This window comes from Vigna umbellata, chromosome 9 (assembly GCF_029865625.1).
Source record: "Vigna umbellata cultivar VRB3 chromosome 9, Vumbellata_1.0, whole genome shotgun sequence".
In the NCBI taxonomy this organism is placed as follows: Eukaryota; Viridiplantae; Streptophyta; class Magnoliopsida; order Fabales; family Fabaceae; genus Vigna; species Vigna umbellata.
This window is the reverse complement of record NC_142173.1, coordinates 47,010,352-47,036,912: the sequence shown is the minus strand read 5'-3', so window position 1 is coordinate 47,036,912 and position 26,561 is coordinate 47,010,352. Positions and strand designations below refer to the sequence as shown.

Here is a 26,561-nt window from a genome sequence, read left to right as displayed (position 1 = left end):
AAGTTAAAGAAAACAAATACTGAACAACTTTTGAAAAAAAAAGATACGAGGAAGAAACACTACTTAACTGAAGTCTCAATTTAGTCACAAGATTAACCCACAAATACCTATCAATGTATGAAACAGAGAGATAAAGAATTTCCAAGAGAACACGAACAGGAACCCTAAACCCAAATTCTGAAAACGAACGCAATCACATAAATCTCCAAACTTAAAAAATCCAATTTGCATCAATGAACTAAAGTACAAAAAAAAACTCAAAACACTCATTCGAATCATAACCCCAAAATCGCATCACCAATCAATAGGGAATAAATCAAGAAACAAACTCTCAAAACACGAATCAAAACGTATAAAAGAAACCCCCAAAATCAGAGAACAAATAAAACCCTAATTTCAAATCCCAAATCGGAACAAAACCCCAATCAGAACCAAGAGAGAGAGGAAGAGGGAATGAAGTCTACTCCCTGCGCGAGCTAAACTAGAAGGAAGAAGAAAAGAGTCCTCCGTTAAAAGAGAATTTTCTAATGGGATTCTATGTATATGTTTGATATCTCTATTAGAAGTTTAGGTCAAAAGTAATGTAACCCCTTTTTTTCTTTTTTCTTTTAAAAAAAGGTAATTGAAAGGAATCTTAAGTCATTCTTATTAAAATTTCCCTTTTTAAAGAGTAATAAAAAAATAATTTTAAAAAATATTAATTAAATTTTTTTTTCGGATAACGAGTATCCGCGGGTTGGATAGTATAATACTCGCATTCGACCCGTTTAGAAGCGGGTATTAAAATACCCACTACTCGTTACCCGTGGGTAATAAATATCCGTGGATAGTAACTATCCGTCGCGGGTTTTATCCGCGAATATTCGCGAGCGCGAATTTTTTTGTCATCCCTACTCTCACCACATGTAACACTCATCTCTAATTGAAAATGAATGATCATTAAAATGTCAGAATAACCTCCAAGATTGAGCTCCCTACATTCATACCAACAATACTTTGAAACAACCACTAAGAATTCTCCTTATAACTCTTACAAACCTTAAATCCATACCATCATATATTTCAAACCATCTCACTAAACATAACATAAATCATCATACCATTTAAAACCATGCACATAAGAGAAAAGAATTTAAAACATCCAAGAAAACCCAAAACCACTTGCCCAACTCCAGAAACAAGGTGTCAAGCGAGTACAGGCTCGCCCAACGAGTAGCCTCCATCAGCGAGAGCCAAAACAACAAGCTCCACAAGTCTAGCGAGCTGACTCGCCTAGTCGCTGAATTTCACTGCCAGAACCCTCGAATACTCGCCTAGCGAGCCCCCTTGCTCGCCTAACCACTCTGCATAATTCTGTAACATCAAAATCTGCAAAATTTGCACCCCTCAATCCCTCATGACTTACTCTATGCACTTTTACCAACTTCTACCACTTCTAGATGGAATTCTAAACACAATGGACCTAATCAAATGTATATGAACCAACCTAAACCCGTTTTAAACTGTTTTACCACAAGATTCCAACTCAAAAATAATTAAAACACCACTTAAAAGACCATAATTCAATTCTACAAGTTTTAACTTATATTTAAGCAACTTAGGGGTTTGAACAAGTACAAAATGACTCAATCACAGACCCCAAACCCTCCATTATACCTTAGAACTACTATTTTTAAAATTCACTAGTCCAAACCCCTAAAATGCAATTAAAACCCTTCCAAATATAACTAACTACCTATCACTCTATTCTTGATCACAAATTTACCAATTCACAACTCAAACAAGTCCTAATTAACCATACAACAAAACCTAAATCATCACTTCTCTACTTATTATTGTTGGAACAATCGGTACCGTTATAGAGTCGCGCAGCGGAATAAAATACTTAGAAAGCGTGTTACGGTCACAAATCAAGTTTAATGGTCCGTTTTAGAAAAACAATTTTCTTAGAGAAAATTTATCAAACAGTTGATATGCGTAAAAGATAAAGAGTGTAGGGAATAGAAAATCACACAAGCAATTTTTATCCTGGTTCGATTCAAAAGAATCTACGTCCAGTCGTTAATCACTATAAATAGTGATTAACCTTTTTCACTAAAAAGTTATTTAACAGATTACAAGAAATAGTGAATAAAGCAGATAAATAAACCTTCCTTCGACGAACGAACCGGAAGAAGAACACTCTGCCAACTCGAAGAGAACCGCTCCGACTATCGACAAACGAAACACGAGCTTCTCCTATTCACGAGACCAGGCAGAGCACCTTGCTAACTCGAAGAGAGCTTGCTCCGACTATCGACACACGACACACGAGCCTCTCCTGTTCACGAGACCAAGCAAGGGAACTTGAACTATAGCTTCTGAGAACTTCCTCTGACAAACAGTATTCTGCAAGAGCTTCTGTTCAACAACGTTACTATTGATCTTCACAGAAACCCAATATATAGCTAGCTGTTCTGAATATCTAAGGTTAAGTCTCAACTGCCACGAATAATCGATTATTGTAAGTGATAATCGATTATTTAAGTCCGTTACAGGGTTTTCAAAATGTGATAATCGATTATATGAAGTGATAATCGATTATTCCTGTATGACTCTGTGATAATCGATTATTGCCATTCCATAATCGATTATTGCAGTTAAAAATGCAAGTTTACAAGGTTTACAAGAATTTCCTACTACATTTAATTTCTACAAATTGCTTTTAACTAATTCTAATATCTTCTTCAACTAAAACTTCTTGTAGCATCATCAAAACAAATTTCTTCAAGATTTACCAATACTCCTTATTGGTAACAATCTCCCCCTTTTTGATGATGATCAAAAATTCAATTTTAAAAGCAAGTTTGGCTTACCTGCAAAACATACAAGCTAACAAACAACAAGGTTAGCAATACCTGTAATAATTTATACTTCTTCCCTTGTATTATTCTTCTCCCCCTTTTTGATGAGAAGCAAAAAGACCGGATGTTAAAGGCTCTCCTTAAATATGATCTCCCCCTCAATTAAACAAAGGATGCATATGATCAAGAGATCATTTTATTTATGAAAATAAAGATTACATTATAAGAAGACACATAACAGACAAAATTATAATATAGATGAAATGGCAAGTAAACAACAAAACAGTCTCAAAAAAAAAAAAGTTTTTTTTTTTTATGCTGTGACTTAAGATAATCGATTATTACTTTAAATAATCGATTATGTGCGAGCCAAAATGTTAAAATCCAAATTTTTGAGGACGAGATAATCGATTATTACCTTTGGTAATCGATTATTTACGTTAATTTCCGAAAAACACAAATTTGGGCCAAATTTTCAACTTTAAGACACATCTAACATTCATAAATCATTTCAAAGCTCTTAAAAAATACCAGGATACCATAGAGTCTTCTTTTCCTTTTGAAAAATTAACCTGCAAAACCAAACAATAGAGTTTTGGTCCCCATAATCTCATTTGGGTCCTTTAAGATTAGAGACAATTTACTTTATAACAGGAATCCAAGCATATTTTCCATTTGGAACATCAAAATGTTTAATTCTACATTTGTTAGAAGTGTGCCCCTTTTTCATACAATAAAAGCATGTGACAACATTTGGGTTTCTATAAGACACAATTCCTTTTTCAACCCATACCCTACGAGTTCTTATCACTTTAGACTTTTTGTGTAAATGCGTGTTTCCACTTCTAGCATTGCTTCTCTCAAAGTTTGTTTTGGCATGTGACTTAGACTTAGTTGCCTTTGCAAGTAAATTCTCAAGAATGTCAATATCAAACATATGACTTTTACACGATAAACATTCAACAGGTTGTACAACAACATCAGATTCAGATAACTTAGTTTCTAGATTACTAACTTTGTTTCTCAAAACAACTTCGTCATCTAGTACTTTTTCATACTTCAATTTCAATTCATTATGCTCTTTCTTTAACTTTTTATGAGCAACATCAAGTTTTTCAGATTCATTTAACAAATCAAGAAATGCCTTTTGTAAATCAAATTCATCACTTGACTCTAAGCTAGAATCACTTACTTGGCTTCCTGCATCTTCTGAGTCTGCCATTAAGCACAAATTAGCTTCTTCATCTGAATTGCTTGAACTTGAAGAACTAGAAGCATTGTCTTCCCAAGCTATGTAAGCTTTCTTCTTCTTTGAAAATTTTCTCTCCTTCTTTTCTTCACTTTTCCTATTATTAGGACAATCAGTCTTCATATGTCCTCTTTCTCCACATCCATAACATTTAACGCTTGATGGAGATCCTTGATTTTCTTTCCTTTCTCCACGGTATTTGTCTTTTCCCTTTGCTTTCATAAATTTAGCAAACTTCTTAATCATAAGACTCATGTTTTCCTCATCGTTATCGGAATCATCATCCTCAATTCTCTTATAACTTTTTCCTTTTGAAATTTCAGATTTGAAGGCAAGTGTCTTTCTTTTGCCTTGATCCTCTTCTGTAGTTAATCTTTTCAGCTCAAGCTCATGCTCACGAAGCTTTCCAAAGAGAATCGCCGTTGACATCTGAGTGAGGTTTTGAGACTCCGAGATGGCAGTCACCTTTGGTTGCCAAGACCTGTCTAATGATTTCAAAATTTTCACATTCAATTCATCAGTGTCAAAAGTCTTACCTAAACCTGTTAGGTGGTTCACAATGTGAGTGAAACGCTTCTGGACATCAGAAATTGGTTCTCCAGGTTGCATTCTGAACATCTCATACTCCTGGATGAGTGTATTCTTCCTTGCACGTTTCACGTCGTCTGTACCCTCATGTGTGACTCTGAGGACCTCCCACATTTCCTGTGCTGTCTTACATATTGAAATTCTATAAAATTCATCAAGTACAACAGCAGATGAAATAATATTACGAGCCTTAATATCAAATTGGGCTCTTCTATTTTCCTCAGGAGTCCAGTTAAAGTATGGTTTTTCTACTTCTACACCATCAACAGTTCTTTTAGGAATATAGGGACCATTTAGCACAGCTTCCCAGATGCCTCTGTCAACAGACCCCATAAAAATTTCCATTCTGACTTTCCAGAATGCATAGTTATCACCAGTAAAGAGTGGTGGTCTGTTGATGGAAGCACCCTCGGCATATACTTGATTTTGATGACCGGCCATTTTCGAAAGAATTTGAAAAAATATCAAAGCAAGCTCTGATACCAATTGTTGGAACAATCGGTACCGTTATAGAGTCGCGCAGCGGAATAAAATACTTAGAAAGCGTGTTACGGTCACAAATCAAGTTTAATGGTCCGTTTTAGAAAAACAATTTTCTTAGAGAAAATTTATCAAACAGTTGATATGCGTAAAAGATAAAGAGTGTAGGGAATAGAAAATCACACAAGCAATTTTTATCCTGGTTCGATTCAAAAGAATCTACGTCCAGTCGTTAATCACTATAAATAGTGATTAACCTTTTTCACTAAAAAGTTATTTAACAGATTACAAGAAATAGTGAATAAAGCAAATAAATAAACCTTCCTTCGACGAACGAACCGGAAGAAGAACACTCTGCCAACTCGAAGAGAACCGCTCCGACTATCGACAAACGAAACACGAGCTTCTCCTATTCACGAGACCAGGCAGAGCACCTTGCTAACTCGAAGAGAGCTTGCTCCGACTATCGACACACGACACACGAGCCTCTCCTGTTCACGAGACCAAGCAAGGGAACTTGAACTATAGCTTCTGAGAACTTCCTCTGACAAACAGTATTCTGCAAGAGCTTCTATTCAACAACGTTACTATTGATCTTCACAGAAACCCAATATATAGCTAGCTGTTCTGAATATCTAAGGTTAAGTCTCAACTGCCACGAATAATCGATTATTGTAAGTGATAATCGATTATTTAAGTCCGTTACAGGGTTTTCAAAATGTGATAATCGATTATATGAAGTGATAATCGATTATTCCTGTATGACTCTGTGATAATCGATTATTGCCATTCCATAATCGATTATTGCAGTTAAAAATGCAAGTTTACAAGGTTTACAAGAATTTCCTACTACATTTAATTTCTACAAATTGCTTTTAACTAATTCTAATATCTTCTTCAACTAAAACTTCTTGTAGCATCATCAAAACAAATTTCTTCAAGATTTACCAATACTCCTTATTGGTAACAATTCTAGTATTTCTAAAACTCACCCATTAAAACCTGTATTTTGACCAAAACAACTTATAACTCAGTCTAGTTCATTTCTCCTCAACATTTAACCAAATTTAACACCACCAAACATCTCAACAACACCATTCATCATACAATTTGATTTTAATAAAGAATCATTCAATGTCAACAATCATCATGTGATCAAACACACTTACATAACCACAATTCATATTAACTAATATTTCAAGCAATTCAACATTTTCTAACTACACACCCCAATACTATTAATTTATACTTCACAATTCAACATAAAACACGAACTAGCTTCCCTTACTTTAAAGAGAATTATCACAAATCAGCACAACTCGCCAACCTTGGTTAGAGCTCAAGGAATTATGTAAACATCTACAAAACATAGAATTGCGATCAAAGAGAGTCCTTAGAACCTATGATCAATAAGAAACTAGAAAAGATAACCGGAATACACATACGATAAGGTACTCCTATGCATGACTTCAAACTAAGAGCGAAATTAAAAATGATCAAAACTTACTTGCTCTAGAAGGAAATCTGATCGGATGAGACTGGAGATTACGCTGTTGTGATCTCCTAGACACTTCCTAATCATCAAACTGATGATCGATGAGTTAAAATTTGTAGAAAAAAGAAAACTTAGAGAAAGAATTATAAAGAGATGACGATTGTTTTAGATAATGAGACGAGTTTAAAAAATTCTATTTATATTAAAATTAAAATATTTGGTCTTAATATTTTATAATACATATTAACTCTAATACTCTATTTTATAAGTTCTTACATACATCTACACATATACATGTTATAAATATTTATATATAAAATGCTTACTGAATTTCTATTGTTTAAAAATTCATTATAATATGTACATATGGAATTAATAGAACTTCATTAGATTTAAAATGAAATTAAAAAATTATATATAATCCAATAATTGATAAATAATCATATTTTTTTATATAGTATTAGATTAATTTATATATGAAATGACAAGAAAAAAAATAGGTGCCTAAATTATAAGTGGTAATAAAGTGATAATTTTGTTAAATATTTGATTTGATTGTGCCACATGACAGTTTCATATTTTTTTCAAATATTAACATAAAATGTAATTACTTGTAAATATTTTAAGTGTGTTAAAAACTTTTCTTTTAGTTAATTTTATTACTTTTGATCTTTTTTAGTTTAAAATGTTGCTTTCTGTAATGGTTTGAAATGTATTATAGGTAGAAAAGCTGAGAAATAAAAAAAAAAAATCAGAAAAACAATAATATTCGTGACACAGTCTGCGACCATATTAATTTTTGGTGATGTTATAAGTTTCAGAATGAGTTTGAGAATATTTGGGCTAGGTCTGCTTTTAGTTGTAAATCCTAAGCTTTTAGTTTTAAGTAGTAAATTTCCTAGTTAACAAAAACGTCATGAAGTTGCTGTGGTGTAGTGGTTATCACGTTAGTCTTACACACTAAAGGTCCCCAGTTCGATCCTGGGCAGCAACATTACCTTTTTATTTCCCTAAGTTTCTTTTTTTCTTCCGTTATTTAAATGATGTAGTACTTTATATGTTTCAATTGATTTTAATTTTATATTTTATATATTTGTATATTCAATTTCACAATCGTAATTTAAGTCACAGAGAAGTAGGGCATAACTGCATGCCCTGACATTTGTATATTCAGGAGATTCATTTCATTTAGATGAGTTGCCATTTTTTCCCATTATCGTTCTCCAGTTAGCATCAACCTTTATTGATGTTTTTTTTTTCGTAAAGCATATTATTAATGTTTGATAACAATATTGAACCAAATCATTATTAAAATAATTAAATTAATACTTGAAGCAAAAGAAAATAAAAATAAAAATAAAAATAAAAATCTCTCTTCAAAATTCAAATCTACCCAAAACATTTCCCTTTCGCTACAACCCCGTCCAAACCGAGAACGTTGTCGCAATAATGAGTTAATTAATTAAAATTAATCATTTTCTGTGAAAATTGAAGGGAGTCTCAAATTTCTGTTAATATTGGTTTCGTGTTTGAGTTTGTATAAGGCTTTTCATCTTCCTTCTTCCCTCTCCTTTTTCCCTCACTTTCTCCATCTCTTTCTCTCCAAACACTTTCCAATTCTTAGTGCTCTGCTATACATGGAGATGTCAATGGAGGATTCGTGCTCCTACGAGATTCTATCAGTGGCTCTCGATGCTTTCCACCGACGCGGACGATCTCCAAGATTACCGAACAGTTCTATACCGATTGCGCCTCGAATATCTCCTTTCAGGGCGTCGTTCTAAGGTCCTTTTTACCGCTCTCCAAATTTCTCCATCGCGTTTCGTTTTTCGCTGTTTAAACTTGGAATTCCTACTGTAGGATATCATCGACTCATGCTTTGTTTTCCATTCGTGAAATCATTTGTTCTTAGTGTCTTAGAGTGGTTAGTTATCTCTGTGCAAACTTTGGATATAGGAGAATTTTCCGTTATGCTATTTTAGGGTTTGGCACGGAGTCTGTGGTGTCTCTGAGACCTTGAGATCTGGAATACGGCTAGGAGTTTCCTTGTTTTACAATTTAGGAGAGGTTCCTCTTGTCGTTGTCTGTTAATTGGTTATTGGATATTATCTGGTGTTGAATTTTGCGTTTACGGTTCGTTTGGGAAAATTTGAATGGCTGGGAAGTTGGAATTGGGGCCTCCGAAGTCTGATGTTTCCAATCCGAAGGAACAGGCGGCGAGAAAGATACTGAAAATTGTTAGATCTCAAGGGCATCCGTATGTTGAGTTGCGTGAGAATGGGAAAAAATTCATTTATTTCTGCACTCTGTGTCTTGCACCGTGTTATAGTGACGATGTTCTGTTTGATCACTTGAAAGGTAATCTTCATAAGGAGAGATTGTCTGCTGCTAAGGTTACCCTGCTAGGACCGAAACCATGGCCTTTTAATGATGGTCTTGTTTTCTTTGATACTTCTATTGAAAGTGATAGAGACTTGGAAGTTGCAGATAGTTACCAAAACAGGTTGTTGAAATTTAATAACAACGAGAATAGTCTTGCAATTGTTAAGTTTGGGAACGGGGTTCAGCCAAGTGCTGAACCATGTTCGACTGATGGCGTGCAAGATGATGAGCGTGGGCTAGTGATTCCTCATTTGCTGATTGGAGATGAAATATTTGATGTAAAAGTCAGCGAAGTGGGCTTAGGGAAGATTGCTGCAAGATTTCTTGAGAAGTGCAGCGCGTTCAGTGGAATTAAAAGAATATGGTGTGAATGGTTAGGAAAAAAAAGTAACAATCAACAAGATGGTGTTGAGGTTCTAGAGCATGATTTTGCAATTGTAAATTTTGCTTATAATTATGATCTGGGTCGGTCTGGTTTGCTTGATGATGTCAAGTCATTGTTTCCGTCTGCTTCTGGTGGCCGAAAGGGAAAGACATCTTTGTCTGACTCTGATGATATTAGTGATTCTTTAAGCAATCAGTATGATTCTTCTGCGGAAGAGTCTTCTGATTCAAACAATTCCACTACACGATTAACACTAGATCAATTCAACAATCATCATCTTTGTACAAGGTTCATTTCAAGCAAGGCTGTGAGGAAAGAATTGAGACGGAAGCAGCGGCTGGCAGCAGAGAAAGTATGTAACATCTGTCAACAAAAAATGCTTCCCGGTAAAGATGTAGCAGCACTTTTGAATTTGAAGACCGGAAGGGTAGCGTGCAGTAGTCGGAATAAAACTGGGGTAAAGACATTTTATTAGTGTTCTGATTTCAGATATAGTTTTGCTATATTGTTTTGTTTGATAATAATTGTAGAGATATTTAAACTTCATTATATGCATATTTCATTTACTAAATTAGACAATTTACATTGGCATATATTTGTAGGCATTTCACGTGTTCCATACATCCTGCCTTATACACTGGATAATCTTGTGTGAATTTGAGATAATCACAAATCATTTAGTTCGTCCAAATGTTAGAAGAATAGTGAAGAGAAAGATTGCTTCAGATGGTGAGAAAATTGGAAAAGCAAAAGATATAGAAAAGCATATAAGAACTGTATTCTGTCCAGAGTGCCAAGGTACTGGAATGGTCATTGATGGAGATGGAGTTGAACAGCCAGAATTTTCTTTGTCTCAGGTTTGTTTATAATAGTGATAATTCTTGCTTAGTTCTCCAGCTTACCAAATACTTAAATTCTATCTTGTTTTTAGCACCATTGTTTCTGTTCTTGGTAAATACTTGTCATGTGTTCAGAAAACAAGTTTACTTGGAATTTATCGGATATTGCCTAATCTTTTTGCAGATGTTCAAATTCAAAATAAAAGCATGTGATGCACGCAGAGAATGGATCAAGAGCCCCGAAGTTTTGCAGAATTGCTCAACTGGGTTTCACTTCCCTTCACAATCAGAAGAGATATTTGAGGTCTTTAATATTTCTGCATTTATTTTAATTAAATATTAGATTTTCTATTGTATATCATCTTTAGTAAATTTATTGTGAACGCTTTGGTTTCAGGAAAAAGTGGAACCCATAAATTTGCTGCATTTTTATCGTGCTGATGTTTAGAGTGGAATATAACCGGGCAAATATTTCGTTTACCTGATTGTATTTTCAAGAATTGTGTGTAAACTTTTTAGGTAAATGTTGGTTGACAAACTCGGTTATATAACCTCGTAGATAGTGACCAGATTAAACATTGTGTATACCTGCTAATGAGTTCGTGTGAGTGCACATTGTTGGCAATGTATATGTGTAAAGTGATTGCAAGCTCACCTCGTGGTACAGTGCCACCGTTGTTAGCTCACCTTTTATTTATGTTTTCTTTTGTGGCTAATATTGGTGAACACTGATTGCAAGCAACTATGAACCAATAGAAACCCTGTTTTATTACAATACATTATCATTAAGTTACTAGGCTTTACGCTGAATCTTGTAATTCCAAGGATGACTTGTAACTAATCGGTATGAGGTTTCTTCCTTGTTACTTGTTCCAACATTATTTGTTGGGAATGAGAGGCCAGAGTTTAATGTATGGGTTTGAACGTTAAAGATAGCATTTGTATTTCAGAGGCAGCTATCCAGATTTTGTACTAAAAGTTAATTTTATTTAAAGTTCTTTTCATCTGTCTTTGGGGTGTATGTTATTTGAAAAATAAAGAGATGGGAATGGAAAAGTGAGAAAATGGAGTGGTGGTGCTGGTTTTAAGCGACTTTTTTATAAGTCTTCTATTACGATTAAAGAATTGTTGTAGTTGACCCGATTTATTTGTACAAGTTATTTACATGTCTCATGAATATATAATTATAAAAAGTGGTGCTAAGAAAATGGTTATAGATGTTGAACTATAATGGTATATATCATTTCAATGTTTCAAAACAGAAATTGAAAAGAGGATTACTTTCTACTTGTAAATTCTGTAGGTCAGCAAAAAGACTCATTAAACCCTTTGTAATTTCTTGATAGTGTTATTAGTTGGGTTATTTATTGTCTTTTACCTTTGCTTTGATAGTTAAAAAAGTTTGTTCTTGACACTTGTTGATACAAGTACGCTATAATTTTAAAAGACAACCTCATTCTATCAATCTTTTTTCTGCGTTGCATTGAAAATCAATGTCATACACTTGAGTTTTCTTCCCTTTTTTACTTCTTCATGTGACGGTAAAAACTCTATTTTCTCCTCCATATATTCGCAACGCCTATCATTATGATTGGAGTTTTTTCCTACTTGAAGATTCTCCTCCTTGTGTTTTTTGCTTTACTTTGTTTATTATCAGAGTTTCTGAGGGGATTACTGAGTACTTTTACTTTCAGTTGATACAATAGTGTAGTACGTATATACTTCTTTCTTAAGATGTACATGGAGAAGATATTATTGACATTTAATTGATGTAATGGCCAATCAAGGGTGAAAAAGGTTTCTTGGTAATCTGTCATAAGTCTTTGTAAAGCCCTTGGTCACTATTCCTATCTTGTACTTTTTCAATAGACTCATCAACTTTGTACTTGATAGAGTAAATCAACTTACACCCCACTAGGTTTTTTTTTTTTTCCTTTTGATAAAGGTTCAAAATCCAAGTTGCATTTTTGTGTAATGCTTCTATTCTTCATTCATTAATGAAAAAACAAAGTGAACTAAATTACAAAGAAATCTATCATGGTATACGCCAATCAAACAAATGGCGAACCGGGTATACATTGATAATCCAACAATCTTGACTATTAAACATTCCAGAGCTGCAACTTTATATGCCGGCAAGTACAAGAAAACATTAGCTGCACTCAATCTCACTTCACAAAGCCGGCTGACACAGTTTACTTCAAGGTGACTTTGTTCCATACTTCCATATGCATTATATGTGTATATAAGTAATTTCCAAAAGTTGCCAAAAAGTCATAGCCACAGTTACACCAAAAGATGACACGTTATTACATGCACGACATCAAAATGTTGCTATGTTTGGTAATGTTTGTGTTTGTAGTTGCTTCGATCATGGAAACTTCATTGGCAGAAGGAAGGAGAGATTATCCTTTGAATGATATAGGAAGATCCAGAAGGCGAGTAGATATTGGAGGAGACATGAAAACACTTGGAACCCTTGCAGGGTTGCTTCCAAAAGGTCTTGTGCCACCTTCTGCACCAAGTCCTGACATAAACTGATCCATGTCACACCATTTGTTTGCAACTTACATCTATAATCTTGTGAAAACATATCATTGTATATTCTTTAAATTGTTCACATATAGTGGTTTTGATTTTCTATTCATTCCTTAGTACTCATATATAATGTGTAAACTTTGTCTGCACTCTGTGTTCTTTGAGTTGTGATATGTATACAATAACTTATGCAGTTCTGTGTTTCTCTCTGTCTATAAGAAAATTCTTTCTAACAACATTTTTTAATAATTTCTTTTAACAACTTTTTTACAACAATATGATAATTATATAGACCAATAAAATAGTGATGCATATATATATTTTCTTATCAAAATAATTGTTAAAAAAAATTGTTAACATTTAATATACTTTATATTTGATTTAAATATTTATTTAATTTTAATTTTCGTCAAAATATTTCAAATTACTCTCTCAATTTGTTTTAATATCAATTAGGTTCCAATTTTTAAAAATTTGATACAATTAGTCTCTTATGTGCCAAATGCGTATGTACCGTTTGTATTTTCTTTTTGTTTTAATTTATTTTAACTTTATTTCATTTAAAAAAATTGCTCATAAGTTAATTTTATATCATGTCACATGACAACATTACTGTATCATTGTAGTATCATGTATTAGTATCATATATCTTGTTATTTTGATTTTATTTAATTTTTTTTTCAAGGAAATAAATAATTTTGTTCTTTTCAAAATTGAGATCTAATTTCATTTTCATACAAATATTATATTGATATTTTATTAAAATTAACATTTACTAAAAAATATTAAATGTTATATTACTAGTTTTTTTATAAATGTATATAAAATTATTTCAATATAAATTCAAATAAAAATGATGTGATAAAATATGAATACAAATAAATTTAAAACTTTAAAACTAAATTTAAATAAAATTCAATGTAAAATATAAATTTAAACAAACTTAATTTTTTTAAAAATATTTTTAATTTCATAAATTTAAATAAAAATAAAAATTTACAAAATTTCATTATTAGTAATTTAATAGATAGTCAATTTTTCAACATTTATAAATCAATATTAGATAGTATTATTTTTTATAACTTTTTGTGTAATTTCAATATGTTTATTAATATGTTCTGAGAAATTACGAGTAGAAAAAAATCAAATATCAAATATAAATTTAATAATTATTTTAATAATATAGTTAGAATTAGTTTAAAAATATTATATATTTATGTTTTTATAATGATAATAAATAAAAGTCGAAATAAATAACTTTTTAAGATTGGACTTATATTTATGTTCCTCTGTGCACATGTGGTGACCTATACATAGTTATTTTTAGAGTAAAAAAGAAATATATAAATGATTTCATATTATTTTAAGTGGTTCTAATTAATCCAGTAAAACTAAATTTGTTATAATTGAGATGATTTACATTATAAACTTCAAAAACAACTTCAAAAGTGTGTATAAGATCTGTTCGATGACAATTTAAGTTCATTTTTTTCCTTTTTTTTATTAAAAAAAGATAATAATTAAGGTAATTCAATTATTAAAATTGTTTATTTATACATCAAATCAAACAATCTTCTTTGACACACATATACTTTACTTATTCAATTTGTTCTACACTCAACACATTATTTTATATTAAATCATAGACAATAATATTTGAAACCAATTTATATTATTATAAACAAACTTATCATAATATTTAATTATTCAATATTTTAATTACTATTATAAATAAAGCTTAATACCTCTTTTGGTCCCTCGAAAAGGGGAAATGTTAGTGCGTCCTACTTTTTTTAAAAAGTATGTGGTCCTAACATGTGAAAAAAGTGTTTAATTAAATCATTTTTAGTCACGACGTTAATTTTTTAACAGTCCAACTGCCAGCGTGAACTGAACTGTGCAACGTGTCTGTTAAGGGTGAATACGTGGCTGTCTGAGGATAAAGATACATATAACGTGGTTGTCTGACTCCACTGTCAACCACCACAACCCTGGCGGCTCCACCGCGCAACCACCAACAGCCACCACAACCCTAATCGAAACAAAATCACCCTCCAACATGAAACCCAGAAAACTCAAAACGTGAAAACAAAACCACCCCAAATCAAAAATGAAAACTCCATCATCGCTAAACTCAAAAACAGAACAAGATTAGAAACCCCAATTTCAATTATTTTGAAATTCCAATTACATCAGAGAATCTTAATTTCCTACCCTAAAACACAAGAATCAGAATCCCCAAAATTTCCAATTTCAGAACCCAAATATGCCAAACCGGAAGATTAACTCCGTTGTCGCGTCGGTCTTCCTCAGCATGCATCACCACCATCTTCACCTGTCATCATCGTTCGCACCCAGACCTATGTGCGAAAAAAATAGGGAACCCCTAAACTCAAACGAAAACAAGAGAAGGAGGAGGAGAAGGAAGCTTAAACCCCTAGAAATTGATCTTTTTGGTTAGTTCCCAAATCGGAGGAGGAAGGGCTTAACCATGCTTACTTTGCTGCCGCTACTTTCAAAGGGTCTTCAAAATTAAAAGAACACCCCTGGGAAGAAGCCATTCCTATCTCGTCCTAAACACTTCCCTCACCTCAGAGACCAAGTGGCAGGAACCGAAACCCTAACCCCTCAGATTTTTTAACCACTGCCACATTATCTGACACGTTGCACAGTTCAGTTCAAGCTGTCAGCTGGACCGTTAAAAAATTAACGCCGTGACCAAAAAGGATTTAATTGCACACTTTTTTCACAAGTTGGGACCACATTTAACTTTTTAAAAAACGTAGGATGCACTTGAACATTCCCTCCCTTTCGAGGGACAAAAAAGGTATTAAGCCTATAAATAAATATCATATAAATTTTATTATTTTGGATATGTGATTATATATATATATATATATATATATATATATATATATATATATATATATATATATATATTCTTATAGATATTAATAAACTTTCACGTCAAAATATTATTATTTAATAAAAATGTGACTTTAATAACTATACAAGTATGATGTTTATATAAAAATGAATTTGGATTAGATTTAAAAAGGGATAAAATTGTTCAATTTTTTGAAAAATGAATTAAATTGAATTAAAATTATAAATACTGGATGGATTGGATACAAGACATGTAACACTAACACAAGGTACTGATACAAGACATTGATATTATACTAACAATGTCACTTGATACAACACAGATTTGATACGTAAATAATTTTTTTCAAAATGAAATAAAATAGAATTTTTTTAAAAAAAATTACAAATTAACATGTGACATATCTTCGTTTTTATATTACTAAACATAAATGACTAAATTGCATAAAATGTTAAAAAATTGAGATCTAGTTAAGACTAATAAAATTGGGACCAGTTAAAGTATTTTAATGAAAACTGTGACCAAATGGTTATTTAAACCTTTATATTATTTTTATTATGAGTTATGATTTTGTTTAAAAATGACTGTAAATTATTAACAATGGTTCATGATTACTACAAAAATGAATGTCATTATCGAGTATGGTAAGTTTGTTTAGATTTGAAGATGAATTTAGAGGATTGGATTTGAGAGAAAAAAAAAAAGTGTAATTAGAATTGTTTGGATTAAGAAAAATATAATTTGATTTAAATAGATTTGAGACAAAAAGTTTGTGAAAGTTTCTATAATATAATATATTAAAAAAATATTTTGATAAATAAAATTAAATGATCACTCTTTTATTACCTGTGATATAAATTTAAATGTAAATGGTGACAAAATTAAATGATATAAAAATATTACTCATTTTTATATTAAAATGAAATTGAATTATTATTTAAAATTATAAAAAAAAGTTAAAATTGAAAATCATTATCATTATTATCTCTATTATTTATTATTATATAAAATCTAAAACCGTTGCAGAAGGGAGATGCTCTCAATTATATCCATGAGAGAAGATAATCTATTTTGAAAATAGGAGAATCGATTATCCTGTCTTTAATATTACAACAGAATCGATTTCCTTTTGTCATTCTGTAAATCATCATCTTCCAAGGCAAGGAATCAATTCATGAGGTCTAAATTTTAATTGTATATAAGTTTAGGTGGTTTTTCCTTCTTATCTTCTCACTTGAGCCAAGACATCCCCCACAATTCTCTTCCCTTACAATAATACATCAATAAACACAAACATAACATTAAGCAACTAGAACGTGGGGAAGAAAACTTTATTGAAAAATAATTAATATGCATTCGTTACCTGTAGTACAAAACATTCAAATATTAGTGATTCGAATTTCTTATAACTTTTATTAAAAGATTAGTGATTAATTATGTTAAAATAAAGTCTTATAATTCAATTATTATTTTTATTTGTATTTAACAGTGTCAATTATAATACTCTTGCATTGAATAATTATTTTTGTGGTTGCTCTTATTTTTATATTAGACTCGTATAATCTATATAATAAGTTATTTATTATAAAAAATAAGACTTGAACTCTAATTAACCATTACCAATTTAGGTTGTTTTTATTTATTTTTTCATTACTTACTCATATTCTTATTTTTTTCATTTTCTAAACCAAATCCACAATTTGATCTACAAAACATAGCATTCAAATAAAGAAAAAAACTTAAAGAGGGTTACTCCCTACACCACCACACATTGCTCCATGTACCACCACACTTTTTTTAAATTCTAAAACTATCCTTTATATTTTAAAATATCTTACACCTCCTCCTTTTTTCTTGAACGGATGTCGACATTTGTTGAAGAAAAAATTCTTCAACGGATGTCCCACATCCGTTTAGTTTTTTTTTTTTTAAGTTTTTAGTTTTTTTAAGTTTTTAAATTAATATATAAATATTATTTAATTTTTTTAAAAATTATTACTTAATTATTTATAAATTAATTTTATTTTATTTAATACAATAATTATTATTAATTTAATTTATGTATTATTATTTTAAATAATAATTAAAATACTTTTTAATAATTTATTAAAACGGATACGGATCCGTGAAGTTTTTTTCTTTTTAAAGTTTTTAGCTTTTATTTTATTATATTTTAAATTAATATATAAATATTATTTAATTTTTTTAAAATTATTATTTAATTAATTATAAATTAATTTTATTTTATTTAATAAAATAATTATTATTAATTTAATTTATGTATTATTATTTAAATAATAAAATAGTTTTTAAAAATTTATTAAAACGATGTGGTAACATTCATGAAGTTTTTTCTTTTTAAATTTTTAGTTTTTAATTTATTATATTTTAAATTAATATATAAATATTATTTAATTAATTTAAAATTATTACTTAATTATTTATAAATTAATTTTATTTTATTTAATAAAATAATTATTATTAATTTATTTTGTATATTATTATTTAAATAATAATAAAAAAAGTTTTGAAAGTTTTATTAAAACGGATGTGGGCAATCGGTTAACGGATGTCGCCACATCCGTTGAAGATTTTTTTTTCTTTTTAAATAAAATAAATAAATTAAAATATAAAATATATGAACGGACGGATGTCAACATCCGTTAAAGGTGAAACGGATATTGACATCCGTTTTAGAAAAGGGCAAAATTGGTATAAAGTGATGTAGGGAGCATTCGGTGGTGGTGGAGGGAGCAACTGCCAAACTTAAATTAAACACGATATTACTTAGACCAACCCAACAAAAGTAATATACAATAATGTTTCTTAAAAATTAAAAAAGGAAACATAATTAAAAAGATTAATGAATGCTTTAATTTATTTTTTACAATAAACATTTAAAATAATAGCATCACATTCAATATTTTTTATTGAAATAAATCTACTTGTGTATCTTGCTTTACAAGTTTTTTCTTTTTCAAATTCAATTAAGTGGTTTTTCAACCATAAACTGGGCCTAGAACCCACTTTCTTCAAGGATAAATTATTGGGCGTTGCTCCCTTCACCACCACACATTTCTCCCTCCACCTCCCATCTACTATTTTGCCTCTAAGTAAAATTTTATTTTTAGGGTTATTATTTTTTTAATTTTACCCATTCACAACCTATTCTCTAATAACCTATTCTAGTCCCCGTACATGAGTAAAATATTTTTCTTTCATTTTAACATTATATTTCTTCCTCTCTTTCTTTCGTCGTTGTGAGATACTATAAGTTGCAAAGGTTGGTGGTGGTGGAAAGAATTATCAAGCAGTCTCCCTCTCGTGGTGCAGTGTCGCTCTCGTGGTGCAGTGTGTGGAGTGGTGCAGTGCGTGTGTTGCTTCCTCCAGGTGCGTATTCGAATAAACCTTCAAATAAAACCCTAAAATAAAAAGCGTAACCTTTAATCGGAGGTGACATCCTTCAACGGATGTCAACATCCGTTTTACCTTAAACGGATGTTGACATCCGCTGAAGGATGTCACCTCCATTTAAAGGTTACGCTTTTTATTTTAGGGTTTGTTTTATTAGTTTATCCTTTATTTTGGAAATATTTTAATAATTTAATTTAAATGTTTTGATTTATTATTTTTGAATATATTTTTAATGTATTTTAATAATGTAAGGAAAATGAAGAAGAAAGAAATAGGAGAAGTGAAACGGAGAAGACAAATGAGGTTACAGAGTAAAACAGAAGACAAATTGTTAAACGGAAATGAGAGATGAAAAGATTGGGTGCAGGGAGTAAAGTAGGAGAACTAGGTTTGAAATAAATTAAAATAGTAAAAGTAAAAAAATTTCTGATGATATAATTGAAATTAAAAAAATTGGGAAGGTGGAGGGAGAAAGATGTGGTGGTAGAGGAAGTAACACCCTAATCTCTATTAAAAGAGTCTAATAGATCTCTTATTAAGTATTAATCATTATGTTTCAATCTTTATAAACAAACATTAAACATTATGTTTCAATCCTTATGGCCAAGCATTAAATATTGTTTCATTCTTGATAAATAAACATTAAACAATGTGTTTCAATATTTATAAAAAGCCGCTGAAAATTATGTTTTAATCTTTATAAAACAAGCATTAAATGTGATGTTTTAATATTTATTAATAAACATTAAACATCATCGTTCATCATTTAGAAACAAACGCTAAACAGTTTACACAAAGTTGTGATTAAAAGTACTAAACGTCGAAGTCTTAGAAAAAAAAATTATTCAATCTATATACTCAAGTTTATAAGATCTTACAAAACGACAAAAAATGTTCATCCTTAAAAGAAGTGATTAATCAAATTGTTCAAACTTTGAGAATTTAAACACTTATTAATATCTTAAAAATATTCACATATTAATTATCAACCAAAATTAATTAATAAACTTGCGAATAACCTTTAAATAAACCAATTATTATAATTCAATTGTTATCCTATGTCGATAACAATTTTTTATGCATGATTTCAAAAATAATATGAATAATAATAAGTAGAATTATTATTTGTTTTTATTATATTAATGATAATTCTTCTTAAACATGTGTAATAACATTTCTATTAAATGAAATATGATATCATATTTACATATAGTTGTTGCACAATATGTTTGTGTGGTAAGTTATAAACAAGACGATTAATCTTAGTTCGGATTATTCAATGAATCACTAGTGATACTAGTCGGTCGAAAAGTAAATCGATCGGTCATGAATCAGAGCATGTTAACCTTAATGCTACTATATATAAAAGTAAAGTGTGATTACCCGTAATTGGATTGTGATTAGGCTAGTGTTAATTAAAAATCTACCCTGAAACCTAGAAATACATATTTGAAGTGAGGAAATAGATTTTTTTTTTCATTTACTACATTATTAATTTCTAAGTGCTAACATTGAGCTGACTTAGATATCAAAATGTCTTTTACAAGTAATTTCAAACCATTTGATTTGAACATTAAATCCAATACTTGAATTTCAAGACAACTTTTTTGGACAGCTAATCACAATTTAAATAATTAACCTCAATCCTATACCTATTTAATCTTTTATTAAGTTGAGAATAAAAGAGTTTTCTTACAAATGAATATCCTATTCTCATATATCATTCTAAAGACTATATATCTTGGAAGTGCAAAGCATATATGATTTGATTAGGACACGCTTAACTTTACTCTAAGAAAAAAATGTGTCCTCAATTTATATAAAATTGTTTCAATTTAATAAGTAGTTTGATGTCTCTTTCGCTATATAATTGCAATAAATATTCAAACTTCATATAAAAGACACGTGGTCTGTAAATGTTTAATGGAAATGGAAATCGTTTTAAATTTTTAAACATAGTCTGTGGTACCAAGTTTCTTTAAAGACAGAATTGAAGTTATGTATACCGACCAAGTAATTAATATATGGAAGACTTTTTATTAGTTATTACTATATCAAATGATATCAATTAACTCCATGCTGCTGTTAAGAAAAAAGTTATTTGAAAAGTATGTTGAATGAATAATAGGAGAGAAATATAGATTAAGAATTGTGAAAATATGACTTTTAATTCAATAAATACTGTTTCAATTGTTTAAAGATAAATATTTTTTTCTTTACTTATTCCTGGCGTATAACTTTATCATAAATCAATTTAAGTTGAAACGTGGTATTTAAACGCTGGTTTGTGGAAAACTGGAAAGATTATTTATCTTTTCTTTTATTTATACACAAGCGTAAAATAAAAAATACTTTGATAAAAAATATATTTATTTATTTATTTATTTTAAAACTAAAATGTATTAAAAGTTTAGAGATTAATGAATTTCAATTTTACATTGAAATATCATATTTAACTATAATTTTCTAAAAATTTTATTTTCATTCTCTTCTCTCTCCAATATGGAAACCTTTCTTAAGTTTAAAATCTAATTGTGCTGATGGAGAAGATAAAACTAACTTTTCATAACACTATCACCATTAATTTAGTAATACAAGATTTAATCACAATATTAATTTAATATAGAGGAGAGTTTAATCTCTCTTAATACAAATATTATTTTTCTCTCAAAAAAATATATTCAGGGATAATAATGATTAATGGTGGTGAAAAGAGTAATGCCAACTCACTATCGGTCCAATCTAAAAAAGATCTATTTTATTACTTGTGGTTCTATCTATGAAGAATATATGAAAAAATATTCATGAACATTTTTATATATTTATTGATTTTTTTTTTATTTTAAGTATTTTTTAAAACATAAATTTATATAAAAATAATTAAAATAAAATTAATAATAAATATTAATACAATAAATTTAAATGAATTACAAATATAAATTTAAAATTTAATCCTTTTAAAAATAATTTCACTTTTATGTTTAAATAAAAAATATAAATATCTAAAATCAAAATTTGAACAATTCTCTAATAATCCATGTTTCTCTTATCAATAAATTTAGTTTAACTGCTTGATTTTAATTTCAATAAATTATATTAACAATTATTAAATAATAACATATATCATTCATAATATTGTACCTCATAACTAATATTTATGAGCATTAATTAAAGATATCTATGTGATACTTTTTACAAATTTTATATATAAATATCCACATATACTTATTTTATTTGTCATTACCTATTATTATATTAATAAAGTTTTATTAAGTAATAAGAAAGTTCAATTTCTTCACATGCATTTTATTGCAAAAATATTTTCCATTGTACACGTTCAAACAAATTGAATATTAAGAAAGGTTAAATATGATTTTGATACTAATTTCTCAAAATTTTGATTTAATTTAATTTTTAATTTTAAAATTATGTGAATGTAGTTTTTTAATAAAATATTATTAAATTTATTTGACTTTTTAAATATATTGTTTTTGGTTAATATTAAAGAAGAAATATATCAAACCGTCTAAAGAATTCATGAAAAACAATTTAAACATCAAATAAAAATAATAAACTTTGATTAAAAAATTAAATTGAACTAAAATTTTGAAAATAAACTAATTCCAACTTTTACTAAATCTTAAATTGTGTGGTAAACCAACCCAAACAATAATAAAAAAAAATGTAATTTTGAAATTAAAAATCAAAGCAAATCTAGTTGGATTGATCTATCAAACCTCTCATCAAACGCAGGGTTAACATATATATCAAATATATGCACAGACCTTCTCCATGTGGCTCCCCAGATGGTGATTGGCACGTAATTAATCGCCATCAATACTCTTCAGTGTAAATAAAAGTTTGAAAACGATGCTGCAATTAGTTTGCGTAAAAAATCTGTGTGCCCTCTGATCTGAAATTGAAATCAAGGAGACTGCTTTATCTGTCTTTTTCATGCTTACAAGTTACTCATCAACCACTTTAAAAGATTAGCCCTTTGAGTCACTTTCATTCAACAAAACTAGTAGAAAACAATCTTTTCTGATGATCTTCTGTTTCAGGATCAAAACCCTGAAGGCAATGCCTTTGCGTTTGGGCTTGGGAACATTCTATTTTTAGCTTCATTCAAAAGATATTTCTGATGCTGATTCAAAACTTTTGGCATTTCCCCATACATGTTTGCTCTTAGTGATTAACTTTTGTTGAGAAAATGCACCTTTGCTTAGTAACTTTACAAATAATGGATCTGATAGAAATAATTTAGGCTTAATACCTCTTTTGGTCTCTCGAAAGGAGGAAAATGTTCAACTGCGTCCTACGTCTTTTAAAAAGTTAAAAAAGGTACCAACTTTTGAAAAAACTGTTCAATTTAATCCCTTTTGGTCACGACGTTAATTTTTTAACGGTGCAGCTGACAGCGTGGACAAAACATAATTACGTGTCTAGTTTATGTCATTACGTGGCAGTGACGTGTAAAATTTAAATTTTAAAAAAAAATATTTTGACAGAGGATAGGGATAGGGCTGCTTGCTTGCGTTGAAGATGGGCCAAGCCCAAACCTCTCTTAGGGTTTCCTCCGTGAGAATGAGCAAGAGAAGGGAGGCCTTTATGAGGTGGCCGTTTGGCCTCCCGAGAAGAACGAGAAGCAGGCCGGAGACACCATGTCTCCGACGACGACCACGATGATGAACGACATCGACACGGAAGCTCTGAATGGCCGGAGGCAAGCGACGACGAGACCCGAAGCCTGGTGTTGGCTGCTTACGCGAGGAGCGGTGAAACTGTGATGGCGCAAGGGTTTGGGGTCGCAGTCACGCGACTTACAATAGTGTGCTGGCGACGGTAAGCTTGGTGGTGAGCGACGACGGTGGGAGCTTCATGGTTGCGGTGGAGACATGATGTGGATGGGGTTGGGATGACTAGTTTAGAGTTTGCAGACTAAGTGGAAATTGTGAGATTTGGGACGTATTCTTGGGTTGAATGTACTGAATTTGAGGGATTTGTTTGTGCTTTGATCCGTTTTTTTTTTGTGCAGATGAAAGAAAATCTTGAGATTAGATGAAGATCACGAGTTGGTATCTTGATGTTGGGTATCTATTGGTATTGAAAGGGGTTGAGAATGAACTTGATACATTGTGTAGGATGGGTAGGATGGGGCGTGAAATTGAACCTAAATGGGTATGATGAAAGTCACCCGTCGCGAGTTCATCGCGAATAATGAACGTCATCCCTCTCGCGAAAATCACCCAACTAAGATTCGCTATCAGCACATCAAACTCTTCGAACCTGCAAGTAAATCCTTCATGTCTTCCATCAACATCTGCATCTTCTTCAATACAGAGCAAACAACCCCTACCCCTCAAAATATTTTTTTTAATTTAAATTTTACACGTCATTTAACTTCAGACAGCCACACATTCACGTAAAATAGACATGTCGTACTGTTCAGTCCATGCTTTCAGTTGCACCGTTAAAAAATTAACACCGTGACCAAAAATGATTAAATTGAACAACTTTTTCAAAAGTTGGGACCCTTTTTAACTTTTTAAAAAACGTAGAATGCAGTTGAACATTTCCCTCCTTTCGAGGGACCAAAAGAGGTATTAAGCCAATAATTTATGTTATAAACGGTTCGGGAACGTATTTTGAAAGTGACTTCAGTATAGTTCATTTTGTCTTGATAAAACAGTAAAAGTGTTTTGAATTATATAAATAAGTGTTTTTTTTTTCTTTTGAAATTGTGGGTCAATTCTGCTCACTAGAAAAGTGGGAAATATCTCGAAACCAATTCAGATAACTACAAAATTGATGCTGAGGACCAAGAAAACTAATCATAGTGTAAACTGATATTGTATATCCCCATTTTGAAGGCTGGAAACAAGTGTTTGTTTGCTACCAACTTGACTTCATATACTTGAAAGACAAACAGACTTCATCCATTTTCCGCATTCCCTTGTCCCCTTTTATCTCTCATTTGTAAATAAAACACCCAAGGCCAACATAAACATTATCTAGAGTTCTTTTCTCAAAAAGAAGAAAAGAAAAATTGATTAACTTTTTTTCAAAAACGATTTAATGTCATTTTTTGTCTCTATTTTCGTTCATTTTGTTAAATATAAGACTTGACTTTTTCAAGTGTTTTCAATTTTTGTAATTTTTTTAAATTAGTCATTTTTCATGATGATATCTAGATCGTTAACGACATAGTGTCCACGTGAGTAATGAGTGAATGAGTTGTTAGTTTTTTTGCATACGTGACAAGTTAAACAACCAGTGACGTAAAACTATAATATTTGGAAGTGGTTTTCTTCAAACAAACTCTCCCTCCCAATCGCAAGATCCACATCCCTCCGCTACCATAACTCCATCATTGTTGCATCACCGGTCACCAAACTCTCCCTCTTCGCCATTACGCTCTTGCAACACGCCACAAGCTTGGACTTTGTGTCCTTGAAATTCCCCTTCTCCGTCTCCTACACATCCCTCAAAGAAGTGCTCCCTTCTCCGAACTTCTTAGTCCCCTTTCTTGTTCTCGCAGTGTGAGAAATTGTTATGATTGTTTTCAAAGAGAGAGTCTCGAATTGGAGACACTAGTGGGAGCACTTGGAGTTGGACCTATCTTGTTTTTTTTAGAATGTATTCTAACAAAATTAAAATAAAATTAGTTTACATATATTAGTTTTTAAAATTAAATTTAGAACTTAAATAAATTAATTTTAGTTTATAGTAAAAAAATGAATTCATTTTTATTTTTTCTTTTTTTCTAGTTGCATGTGACTTGCATTGTTTATTAACATTTAGAATTTTTTGTAGTAGTCAATTTAAGAAAGATAATGATATTTTGACAAAAAAAATTTGACAACATTTTAACATAATCAACGTGTCATTCTGTTTGATCCATGTTGGTGTTTATGATTATTATTATTATTATTATTATTGATTGTGAAGTAATTTTGGACCAATCACAGAATGACAAGTAGATGATGTTAAAATGTTGTCAAAATATCATTATCCATTTAAGAATGATTCTCAAATTGAAATGTTTATGGAAAGGGAAATTTACCTTAGCGAAGGATTTGCTGAAAAACTTTAGACTGTGCAACTAAGAAATCTAGAATTTGGAAAATTGTAGCTTTTGCTAAGAAATCTAGAATCATGTTTTTCACTTTTGCGGTAGAAAAAGTTTCAAATTGATTATTTATAAACAAAATGAAATATAAATAAGATTAGTAAACTGTCCAAATGTTCTTCTAGTGCACTCTTTCAAACTATCACGAGAAGAAAAATTCTACAAACTCTCACCATATAATAACAACATATGCAAAATTCTTCTGTCCTATGAAAAGTGTTACAATAATCCTACAAAATATATAAAATTTTAGCATAAATTTTGACAAGGTTTCACTTGACAAATTTTCTTCTCCCAACTCCCCCATGAATACTGTAAACTCCCAATAAATC

At 30.4% G+C, this 26,561-nt stretch overlaps 2 protein-coding genes and 1 non-coding gene across 3 annotated transcripts; 2 read left to right on the top strand and 1 right to left on the bottom strand.

The window, feature by feature from the left end:
* Positions 1–1,255: 1,255 nt before the first annotated feature.
* LOC148193710 (uncharacterized) lies at positions 1,256–5,121 on the bottom strand. The gene is made up of 2 exons (XM_088099494.1): positions 4,104–5,121; positions 1,256–1,368 (listed from the first exon to the last, which is right to left on the bottom strand). Exons 1-2 carry the CDS (start codon positions 5,119–5,121, stop codon positions 1,256–1,258), a joined length of 1,131 nt encoding a protein of 376 aa, XP_087955620.1.
* A 2,455-nt stretch (positions 5,122–7,576) lies between these two features.
* Positions 7,577–7,649, top strand: TRNAV-UAC (transfer RNA valine (anticodon UAC)). The gene has a single exon. It is a non-coding gene; the product is annotated as a tRNA-Val (tRNA).
* A 507-nt stretch (positions 7,650–8,156) lies between these two features.
* LOC124844865 (acyl-UDP-N-acetylglucosamine O-acyltransferase) lies at positions 8,157–11,271 on the top strand. Its single transcript, XM_047321879.2, has 4 exons — positions 8,157–9,879; positions 10,025–10,279; positions 10,446–10,565; positions 10,659–11,271. Exons 1-4 carry the CDS (start codon positions 8,809–8,811, stop codon positions 10,707–10,709), a joined length of 1,497 nt encoding a protein of 498 aa, XP_047177835.1. The 5' UTR covers positions 8,157–8,808; the 3' UTR covers positions 10,710–11,271.
* Positions 11,272–26,561: the final 15,290 nt, after the last annotated feature.

Coding starts and splice junctions, on each gene's coding strand:
- LOC148193710 (XM_088099494.1), bottom strand. CDS start 5,121: ATGGCCGGTCATCAAAATCAAGTATATGCCGAGGGTGCTTCCATCAAC. Junction 1,369..4,103: donor CAATGCTTCTAGTTCTTCAA/GTTCAAGCAATT, acceptor CAAATTTTGCAG/ATTTTGATGTTACAGAATTA.
- LOC124844865 (XM_047321879.2), top strand. CDS start 8,809: ATGGCTGGGAAGTTGGAATTGGGGCCTCCGAAGTCTGATGTTTCCAAT. Junction 9,880..10,024: donor GTAGTCGGAATAAAACTGGG/GTAAAGACATTT, acceptor ATATATTTGTAG/GCATTTCACGTGTTCCATAC. Junction 10,566..10,658: donor AATCAGAAGAGATATTTGAG/GTCTTTAATATT, acceptor CTTTGGTTTCAG/GAAAAAGTGGAACCCATAAA.